General features: G+C 32.2%; 1 protein-coding gene across 1 annotated transcript; it reads right to left on the bottom strand.

The window, feature by feature from the left end:
- Positions 1–6,550: 6,550 nt before the first annotated feature.
- LOC139860275 (F-box/kelch-repeat protein At3g06240-like) lies at positions 6,551–9,010 on the bottom strand. Its single transcript, XM_071849043.1, has 3 exons — positions 7,904–9,010; positions 7,159–7,309; positions 6,551–6,606 (listed from the first exon to the last, which is right to left on the bottom strand). Exons 1-3 carry the CDS (start codon positions 9,008–9,010, stop codon positions 6,551–6,553), a joined length of 1,314 nt encoding a protein of 437 aa, XP_071705144.1.
- Between the last annotated feature and the right edge of the window lie 3,581 nt (positions 9,011–12,591).

Below are 12,591 nucleotides of genomic sequence, written 5' to 3' on the forward strand. Positions count from 1 at the left end.
TGAAGTATTAATTCATAACTTCATTGAAGAAATATTCTACGGCGATTATGTAATATCTAAAGTTTTAGAGATTATATATTCTAGTCCTAATCGAAAACCAGATGAGATTAATATTATGTTAACTCATTAAATTCATGATTACATCTAAAGAAAATATATATGTAGGTATATTTTCATAAAGATTGTAATTAAAAATCCTTTTGTACAAACTGTTAATGGTGAGAATATTTTAACGGGTAGGTAATACCCGAGAGATATATAAATTCACAATTAATATGTTACATTCTTCGATTCTGATTCAACAAATCATCAACTATACTCACTACTTTCACAACAAGATATATTCTTTCATAGAAATCAAAACAACCATACTCATTCAAATTCAATTACATATTCTGATTTTAACATATCAGAATCCAAGTCGAGATGTAACCGATATCATCACTCTTAGATTCCTACATCTTTCAAATCTATACTTTGACTTCAAAAATGTGCTAGAACATCACTTCTAATCATAAAACCCAGAAAAATATGTGTATCATTCAAAATTCTTGAACATCATATGTATATTAACTATTACAATCTGTGTTCAAACCTTTCGAAATTCCTGAAGACACTTCAAATAATGAAAAATCGAGATGATGATCCAACCACATATTACTCACAGTCTTGCACCTGAAAAGAAAAGAAAAAACTCTCGAAACCAAAGTCATAGTTTAACACGTATCCGTGTCAGACCCTTTTGGCATTTATTAGTAAAAATAACTTTGCGATTCCTTTTCAAAGTAGCAATTTCTGTCTCAGCTTCAGCAAGTCAACTTCGATTTTTCATTCGGAGTAGCCTTATTATAAACCGGATATATACGATTACCCTTTTGTTACCGGAGAACCTTTTATATTCCACCACATTATTAGCAGATGTACCAGCAACTTTGGCTTTAGTCTCTCTGAAAAATATCTATATTACTCATGAAATCCCATCATGTACTCACCTACATCCTGTAACAATAATTGTCATACCAACTATCAGAAATCATCAATCATCAATCTCGAATCTCGCAGCGCTTTCACTTCAACAGTTATATATATACATATAACGTCTATCTCCTAGACTTACATACTTCGAATGTGAAGTTTCTGAAAAACACCTAAACTGCGAATTAGTTCTCCGAATTCTGGAAAAATGCTGATGAAGCAGCAAAAACTGTAAACGACCTTAACAGCCAAAAGTTTGATGATAAAGAATAGTGTGCTGAAAAAGAGAAGGCTTGGAACTGAAAAACGGATTGAGCAAACCATGAAGGGGGCTGTGGAAAAATCACAAAGACGAAATCTACCTTCAAAGAATCCAAATGATTCGGTGTCTGCTGAAATCGTTAGCAAATACCTTACTCCTTACTTTAAAACCCTTGCGGACAATATTCTTCATCATCCTCGGATCTTAGATATTCTAAGATATTATCATATCTTTCATCATAAATATCCTTGATATTTCTGAAGACATCTTCATAACTATTCTCATTTGAAATCAACTATCTCTTCGCGCTATCTGTGTTATATCATAAAAGAAACTATTTTAGTCTCTAAATTCTGAAACCTTCGAGTTTAAAATATGAATGTTTTTGAAGTAGTGTTGGGAACTGAAGCATGAGTTAGTATAATATAATGATACTTGATCAATGTGATTATATTACAGTAAGTCATGCTGAGTTTCTAAATGGAATATGATGATTCACAGATCATAACGTCATCATGTGCCATGTTACATGACTCTTGTATTCTACTTAACCTCTAAACATATTAAGAAAATATTTTTCTTGATGATTCGGTCTTTTTCGAGATATTCTGGTAATTTGACAAATCAAGATCGTGCCATTACAATTTCCTTTTTAGAACATTAACCATGTTCATTCCGAAATTCATATCTACGAATTCTGGACCATTACATGCGGTGCTTAATGGAAAGAAGAGAAAACAAAAGAATGAAACTTCGAAATAGAAATTGGAGTATAAATCACAGCAAATAGGAGAAAACATTAACTGTGGATGTCAATGATTATAGAAAGACAGAAGCAGAGACATCCAAATATAAGGGAATATACAAAACCTAACAACAAACCAGAAATTACAAACCGTATATATCGATGCATATAGCAATATAAAAATACGGGAGAACTAAGAACACTATAAAACCAAGAGTAAAGTAGAAGTAAATAGATTCTTCCGGCGGCAGATGAAAAAGAAGAATGACAGATATGAAAGTTAGGAATATATCAAGAAGCAGAAATGGATGGAGCATATTAACGAGTGCTTTAAAGTATGAATTGAGGGAGATAGAATAGAAGGTAGGAGCTGTGAAAATAAGAAAACGAAGAGGGTGGATTTATAGTGAAATATCCGACAGGGCAATCGAAACAGATTATTACATTTAACCAAAGAAGATCCAATTTCCTTAATTACCGATGAACCAAATCTTATTATGAAGATTTTCTCTAAATTCCTTGATTTCACGAAACCAACCATGACTACGTCACCGGTTAAGACAAACCTGTATTTATTCATTTCACCCTTTTGCGATAGCTTCACTCGTACTCTTCACATAATTAAATTGTTTTATCTATATTACTCAATGATGATAAAACTATATTTATTAACTTATATTCGTCATAATAACATTCTTATTGTTAGACATGACAACCGCGATCAAATTTCGGGGACGAAATTTCTTTAACGGGTAGGTACTGTGACAACCCGGAAATTTCTGATCAAATTTAAACTTTATTTTTATATTATTCCGACACGATAAGCAAAGTCTGTAAAGTTGAATCTCAAAATTTTCGAACTATTCAAATACCCTTCGGTTGATCTCGACGATTCGCGAACAATTATGTGTATATTATAACTTGAAAACGTTAACAAAGTATTAAATATATAATGTTTTACATTAAACTTATTTGTTTCAATATATATTTAATATATTTACCTACGGAACTAAAAGATAATATCAAAACGATTAAATTAGAAGATATTTTGTTTAGCATTTATCAATCCCATAAGTCTTGTGATATTGTTACGGATATCTGTTGTGAGGTCCACTGTAATTTAAGAAATACGACTTTTTAAAATTTTAAAAATTCATTCGATTGAATTAATTTCCTAATTTACGGTGCAATAATTAGAGTAAGGCACGAAATACCGGCCCGTGATAAAGTAAAAAACAAAAGAAACCGGACCGGCCCTTTTTAGGAGGCGCATGATAAAATTCTATTTTTTTTAAACTATAAACTTTATATATTACATTTTGGGTGGTCATTTTTCTTTAAACAAACGTATAAAGTATTTTAGACATGGGTACATTTTTACCACACGTTTCTCATAGATCATGACACTTAAACTTTAAAACTCATTCTTATGTTATGTTACTAATAAAAGAAAATTAGTTTAAATAATAATATTTTTCTAACAAAATATGAGGTTTAATTAATTAAAAATGAAAATGACACCATAAACCACTATGATGGCATTTAGTGTAAAAGATACGTTTACTTTCTTGACTTCTCACACGTGGATCCCGCAAACAATACTAGCACTCAATTTAAATCGTAATTGCTTCTTTTGTTTTTTATGTGTCGACAGATAAATACTAACAAAAGTCACGAAATGCTTCTTTGTGTTTATCACGTGGGATAGAAACCAAAAAGAAAGAAAAAAAATTAAGATTGCGGCTGTTTCAATTTTTTGTTTGTTCCTTCATGCGCACAAATAGGGGTTATATAAGTTAGTCTTTTTGTTCGATGAATAGAACACATAAACACTCTAATAATAATATTTTCCTTCTCTTCTCTTCTTACTAACTGAACGAGACTCTTAGATAAATATATTTTATCATTATTATTAGTATTATTATTATATAATACATAAAATACTACGACGAGGTTATGTTCGGGTGGTTTCAAAATGAGTTTCCGAACGGAATAGAGCAAAGGAAATTATTGGTTATAGCTATGGAAGTCATGGGTAATGTTCGTGGGTATTATTCGCAAGTCAAACCTAGTGTTTATCATCTCTGTTGCATCTACGTATTTTTCTGCAATATAGAATCACAATATTGATACGTGAGCACTCATATCTTAACTTTTATATATTAATAGTGTATCCCTGACTAGTGCTCGAGTATTTAGGATTATGCATGCTTGTGTGCTAAATTTCGTCATTAAATAGTTTATGACAGATCACGAATTTGATACATATGCTACTGATATAAAGTATATGATATGCATGTTTTTGGAAAGCTGGCGAAAAATTATTAACTTTTCATTTAAAATCGCGTGATTTCGATGAACGGATTAAAAGATATGGTCAACTGAATTATATTTGACGTTAATTGAAATTGTGTTTGAAACTGTAAATTAATATTCAAACAACTTGTCTATGAGATTGATAAATTGAATTTTTAGATATTACTAATCGAGTAAATGAATCTCTATATAAGGCACGTCTCGTTTTTTTGAACAATTGTCAAAGTTGACTGTCTTATCATGTTTTAAAGCTTTATAAACACTATAATATGATTTTACAAGTATTGGAAAGCTATGTGAAATAATAAAATATTTTCGATTGCCATGATAATTCAAATATAATATAGCTTCTGAAATAAATAATATTTGGAGTTTGATAAACTATAAATTCGTTCAATTATCAAGACTTATATTATGTTAATAAACATGTATAGATTTAAAGATCATATTGGGTCAGGTTGACTTTTGAGATGACTTTTGTTAACTTTTACATGTCGGTCTCGAGCATTAGGATTGCGATACACTATGACCCGACCTAGCTTGTTAGACATTTATTGACCAACATATGTTCTCTAGGTTGAGATCTACGATTACTTTGCATTCCAAGTTTCAGTCACATTTCGGTGAATGAATTTATGTGCTGCTAAGGTGAGTTTATAGATCCCTTTTTAATTGCTTTTGCAATCTATATTTTTGGACTGAGAATACATGCAATTTATTTTAAACTCAATGGATACAAGTACATACTAAATTCTACACCGAGTTTGAACCGAAAATCCCTTAGCTTTGGTAACTAGTAATTGCCGGTTATAAGAACTGGTGGGCGCGAATAGTTGTATATGGATCCATAGGGCTTGACATCCCCGTCTGTTCCAGGTATAGAAACCCTAGCCTGAACTATAAAACAGGCGTATGCTATTTGAGTTTAATATACGTTGGATTGCGTGTATTGTACATGTTGGTTTCATGCATGTTAAAACAGGGGTACTTATTATAGACGTTAAAGCTTAGTTACCAGGGTGCTCAATCTTGTAGAATATTTTGATAAACGTTTCTGGATGAAACAACTGAAATTTTGTGATCCACCTTTATATACGGATTGTGCGCAACATTAAAACTATGAACTCACCAACCTTTGTGTTGACACTTGAAAGCATGTTTATTCTCAGGTTACTAGAAGTCTTCCGCTGTTTGCTTATCTGTTATACAAGCTATGTGCATGGAGTCATACATGCTTTATTCGAGAAAACGTGGCATTCACAAAATCATCACCATGTATCATATTTTGACTGTATTATCAACGGATGTAGTATTGTAAACTATTAATTACGGTGATTGTCTATATGTAGAAATCATCAAACATCAAAAACCTTGGAATTTGATATTCAATTATGGTGTGCCTTTTTCAAAAGAATGCAATATTTACAAAACGTATCATGTAGAGGTCAGTACCTCGCTGTGAAATTAATGAATGATGTGTTCGTCCAAAGGGATTTGGACGGGTCATCACACGGTCCGATACAAATCACAATTTACATTAAGCTAAGCAAAATCACTACAAAAAAGTAGTCTACAAATCATAATCGTAATGTTGGATTGAAGAAAGCGGTGATGAAAACGAATTGAAGAGTACCAGTTCAACATTTGAAATTGGTTTATATATAAAGAAAATGATACTGTAATTAAATATACGTATATATCGTTAAATTTATGGAGTAATTAGTTGCATATTGGGCCAGTGTGTTTACATGCGTTGTATCTAATAGAGGAGTAATGTGAGGTATTATACTAATATAATAGTTTCATGGAAAGAGTTGCATGATCATTGATTCAAATTATGCAGGTCCTCAAGTACTGCAACGTTTCTATTTATTGATTTATATATAGATAGTTGCTTTAAACAAATAAATATATATATATCCGGGTAAACGGGTAAATCTGCGGGTGTCTCATACGGGTATGACGGGTTCCCGGGTCGGATTTTACCCACAACGGGTATGATATACCCGTTACCTGCCCACGACACGCCAACGTGTATATTTTTTTACCCAACCCGTACCCGCGGATAATATTTTTAAATTTACCCGCCATCACTGGTTGATTAGATATAAAAATTTTGAATACAATATGTATCAGTTATAATGTAGATCTCAGTTGATGCAGCTTTGAAGAATAGACTTTTTAAGGTACAAATTATAAGATGTTTAGGTCAAAACACAGGCAAAAGATGGTAGTCAACCAGAGGGTGCAAATTAAGCATGAGCAAACAAAGTCATGTTGTGCTTCAAATTCTGAAATAAAAAGAAATCTATAATACAAACAAGACAAACAGTGAGAACACCAAAAATCTGACATCAAGTATCCTAATTTTAACGCCTTTGATTTTGACCATTTTTTTTACATGTGAACAGATTATGGGTCCCAGACGAGCAGATTTAATACCTGACACCTTTGACCAATGAAAAGTAGACCCTTACACCTTTACGTAGACAGCTTATTTATCAAAAACGAAGTTACGGTTTAAAAATTATGGCTTACCGAAAATAGCCCCACAACTTATCTATTGTTATTTCACTACTGTACTTTTGTTGTTTTGTTGCTGCCCAGCAACCCAACAGCTGCAATATACACTTTTAAGACCCGTTTTAAACTTGTTTAGACTCGCCAAATTAAAACATACCATATACCGTTTTAAAGCTTGTCGAGAATACTTTTTATCCCAATTATTAGTTTTCATCCATGTTTATGATCCAAACATGTGTAAAGATAGGTTGTAATGACCCTGACATGTTAGAAATGTTTGGAAGGTGTTTTGTTAAGACTTTTATGTAGTGAAGATGTCTAAATGTGTTAAACACACCTTTGGTTAACTTGTGTGAAAGTGTAAGTGTCAAAATGGGCTTAAAGTGATTATAATGCTGAGGATCCGCCGCATCTCTACCACCTGCTGCCACCGTAACAGCACCATACACTATCCCCGTAACACCATCATACATCACCTCTGTTCCTACCTGTTTATAAAACTAAATGGCATGCACAAAGAAGTAGAAGATTTACTAGGTCAACCAATTTGACCTGTACAATAAATGCCCATTTTGACATGCAAAGAGTTATTATTTAATTAGGCTTTAAGTGATTTTTATCAGGTTATAACCAACATAACTAAGCCTGATATTTGTAGATGTGGCTGTCAATCATTACTAAAAAATATATAATTTGTTGCTGACCACCTACAACCATTTAATACTCACGGAGCGTCTCGATCTAATGTAAAACATTTATAAAAAGATCACCATGTTGAATTGATCCACATTCAACAGAAAGATTACACTAAAAATCTACTATGAGCAATAGCAAAGAACATATAAAGCTTAAATATAGAGTATAGAAATCAAACCAGTATAGAAAATTAGAAAGAAACTAAGCTTCATTACTTGTATATATGCGACAAATATAGACTATAGGGTATAGAAATAGAAATCCAGCCTGTATAGAATATTAGAAATAAACTAGGCTTAATTACTTGGACATACGCAACAAATATAGACTATAGAAAATAGAAATCAAGCCGGTACAGAAAATTAGAAATAAACAAAGCTTAGTACTTGATGCATATACCTTTGCTTGTTTCGTAGATTTGGAGAGACAAGGCTTTCAGTGAAGCCAACATGATTTATCAACAGCAGAGCACGACAAAAGTCCACATTTTCAGAGTAACGTCTTCCTTCAGTGTCAGCAAACTCTTCCAGATAACCACTCTTTTTATTAGAAATCATTGTTCGTAATAACGTGCGAAACTCATGGTTTCCATCATTTAAAATATCAGTCCAAGATTCTTTTACCCCATACTCATTCATCAACCAAACTTGACCTTCGTTTCTCACAACAATAGCAAGCTTTCCATTAATACCAACAAGTTTGCAGCATTGACTATTATCAACAATATCAATGTCATCAACATTATCAACGTCATCAACAATATCAACGTCAGGTGACGCCAATTCCTTGAAATTTTCAGATACTAAATTAAAAGCTAAAATTACCCCTAAACCATCAGAACGTTTCTTAGCTAACCAATGTAGAAACCCGTTAACATAAACACCTGGCGAATCGACTATGTAAGAATAATCTTTCAAAAAATTACCCACCCGTGCGCAAGTATTATTACTTTTTGGACTATAAATATTTATATTAGTAGACCGAGTTTGCGGGTTGAAAGTAACAAACTTGTAATCATCAGTTAGCGAATCATAACCAAATCCATACCTAATGTGCTTTTTTTTAATATCCTTAATCAGCTCATATCTAATACATTTAGGTAATGTCTTAAGCTCCTTAGTAGTTGGATTTAAAACAAGAACCCTATCATCACCAACTTTGTCCATAATTGACACCAACACAAGGCCATTACAAGAACCATGTATAGTGATGGATCGTGCATTCAAGTCACATTTTTTTGGTGTTTTTCCATGGTGATCAAGTGTGAATAATTCAGAAGAAGAAAAGTAATCTGCGGGGGAGACATATATGAGGTGATTTCTGTTGAGGGTTTTATGATGATTTTTGATGAATTGCAGAGATGAAAGTTGAGATAGCCAGTCCTTTGAAACGCACCTGAATCGACCAACTGATTTTGCCGGAACATGATACATGATCTCGGTGATGATCTCCGGTGGTATTGTGATGCTGCATGCGGACGCTGTTGCCGTCATCTTCTTCCTTTTGGACGCTATTGTTTTGTTAGGGTTTTAATTAGACGTTCAAGTTGTTTTATCACGGACGGTTAATAGCAAAACCTATAGATTTATACGGAGTATATTAAATACTAGATTTTTGAGCCCGTGCATTGCACGGGTACTCATCCGCAAACAATATATTGAATTTAAAAATTGTATATGAATTAACGATACTTTAACTGACAATGTCACAAATACTGTTGTTGTTGAATTACTAAAGTATAAAGAATACACATAACAATACTTGAACAATATTTGTTCATACATTTATTCATTACACAACTAAAAATTATGAGCTCGTGCGTTGCACGACGACTCTTAATCAAACAAACTGGAATCGTAAAATGTTATACAGAGTATCAATTAACGATATTATAAAGACAATATCACAAGTATTGTTGTGAATGAAAGTATGAAACAAACATGCAGTTGTAATATTAATGTATTACATTTTTTTTTTTATAAAATGCTTTTCAAACAACATTATAACAAAAGTAAAAGAGGTTAACAAAAGTATAGAAGTTATGCGAAAAAAAAAAAAAAAAATTAAACCACAAAAAATACCTACAAAACAAAACGATATTGCCATGAATATAACACCGTGAGTTAGAAACAAAGGTTGTGAAAACCATATGTAAAACTGATGGGTCGCACATACTTTAGCCTAAGTGACCCATTGAAAAACCTTGTATTGTCTATACCAAAGAGGCCAAACACAAAATCTCCCATTAAAAGTATACTTGTTTGCACTTAAGCATGACAGGGTTAAATGAGCCCATTAAAACCAAATGTCTTTCTTCTCGGCTTCATTTTCCGGCGCATACACATTAAATTATGCATATCTTCAAATTAGCACATAAGCACGACACTGTTAAATGAGCCCGTACCATATATAATATATATATAAACTTGTTTAAATGAACTCATATAAGTATATTTATGCATTAGTAAAATATAGCTACATTAACTTGTAAAATATAGCTACAAAAGTTGTAAAATAATATATCTTACTGAATGAGCCTATTAACTTGTAAAATATAACTACATTAAATGAGTCCATTAACTTGTAAAATATAGCTACAAAAGTTCTAACATGTTTTTGAAAATAATATATCACCATTACAACATTTGTACAGTTCGAATTGAACATATTTTGAAAATGCTCTTGAATCTTCATTCTTTTGCATCAGTTCATCCAATCCAACGACATTTAATTAGCTTAGAAAGATTCTGTGAAAAAGGAACATGCCTATGAAAGGTTGTATGACACTAAATTACCATACATATTTATTCTTCATTCCTAACCAAACATGAAAACACACAAACATATGACATTTATAAACATATCCACAGATTGTAACTATATAATGATCATAATTTTTGGAAAAGATGAGCCATCATTTTTTACTTTCTAATGGTCATACCTGTGATATATCAGAGATTTATGTAACAGTTGGGTGACTTGGTAATATATAAAAGTGGCTGCCAAAAAAGATACCCTTAGGGGATCATATCATGATATTATGAAATCAATAAGAACTATATAAATAATCCAAAAATTTATTCGTGACCTTTTCTCCGGAGAGTTGAAGAAACATTCCCTTAGGGGATCATATCATGATATTATGAAATCAAAAACCCAAATTTCATCTACAACTAAAATCGCCCAGTATTTTCGATTTGAATAACAATCTTTCTCTTTCATCGGATGGATCGTTATGAGATGAATTTATTTTGATCAAAGGAGATGATATCAGTGGTCTGGATGCAATCAACCTCAAAAGATTGATCGGATGTTTGGAAAATCCGCCGGTGATGTTCGATCGGCCATATTTAGGTTTCTCAATTTTTTGATCAATATCAGAACTGGAGTAATCTTAGTAGTAAAATATAATATAGGTTTAAAGTAATCTTCAGCAGCTGCAAGTCTCCTCTCCCTCAACATACTTAATAGTGACCTCTTAATAGAGCCTCCATCAGTAGCATGTAGGGATGGCAATGGATACCCGATCCAGTGGATATCCATCCGATCCACCCGATTATTCGTGGATATGGACGATCTAAATGGATATAGATATGGATGTGGATGAAAAAATTTCATCCATGGATGAACCCGCTTTCACCCGAAATAACTAAATATATAAATTTATCACTCAATTTAGTATCATTTATATAATGATATTTCATTAATTATACTCATATTCATTTTTCTTTATATTTTTTCTAATAATATAACTTTTTTCTTATATTTTGTTTTGTTTAAATAATCAAATGCATTTATCGTACTTTGGTGGTTCAAATGTGATTCCATGTAATTAAAAGTAAGCAACTTACATGTCGATATCTTTATACGTTTAATAGGTTATCTATTGAATATTTTTTATATAGATTAGTAAAATGTGACTTTCGGTCGCATAAACTATTAAAATATTACTTTTGATCGTATACAGTGAACCACCGCTTATAATTGTTAAAAATAAAATAAATTTAAACGGATATGGATAATTATCCATTAACCCGCTTCACCCGACGGATATGGATATGGATGGATGAAAAGTAAAAAAAATAAATGGATATGGATATGGATACGGCCTCACCCGATCCATATCCGATCCATTGCCATCCGTAGTAGCATGTAGATAGATGGCTTCAGTCGCAAAGTCCACCTGCAATTAAAACTTCTTAACATACCCTTCTTTTAATTACCACATATTTCAAACAATTACATACAACTAAATTATTAAAGTGTTATAAAACACTGGAATGATCACAATGTTGCAATGTACGTCGCTTAGCTTCTTGCGTTAGTGATGTACAACCACATAGCACAATTTGCCAATAAACAAACATTGAGAGATTGATATACAATAAACAAACATGAACAAAGCAGCAAAAATAGTATAAACAAACTAAAAATAGCATCTTTAACATTCAGAATTAGACAATGAGTGACAGCATAATACAAAACCAAAACATGTACCAAGACCAAGACTTGACAAAGAGCACAAAATAATAAGGGAAAGATCATTTACCTGAAAAAGAAAGGAATGTAAGACTATCTTTCAGATGATATCTTGCAAATGAACCCACCACAAATCAACAATCACTCAAACAAACAACCTGGAAATCATTCGATGATGACATATAACATACACAAAATAACAAAACCAAAAACATAACTTACGCCAAAGTAGGTAGAGATGGAACGCACAAATCCTTCAAAAAACCTGGAAAAAACACGCCTTCTATAATTTGTTCTTTCTTCCAAAAAGATTCGGTCACTAAAAATTAACTTGCAACAAAACATACGAAAACAATGAAAAAGGAAATCAACAATAAAACAAAACTGGGGTTATAATTTCAGTCGCAATACAGGGATAGGGTATTCCTTCATGAGGATTCAAACCATAACAATGAAAAATGTACCTGTTTGAACATTACAAAAGGAGAAATGTACCTACGCCTTTAGCAACAATACCTACTGAACCTGCGCCTTTAGTATACTTGGCACGCCCAAGCGTAAACTTCAACGACTTATACAACCTCCTTAACCGAGC

Source organism: Rutidosis leptorrhynchoides, chromosome 7 (assembly GCF_046630445.1).
Source record: "Rutidosis leptorrhynchoides isolate AG116_Rl617_1_P2 chromosome 7, CSIRO_AGI_Rlap_v1, whole genome shotgun sequence".
Taxonomy (NCBI): Eukaryota; Viridiplantae; Streptophyta; class Magnoliopsida; order Asterales; family Asteraceae; genus Rutidosis; species Rutidosis leptorrhynchoides.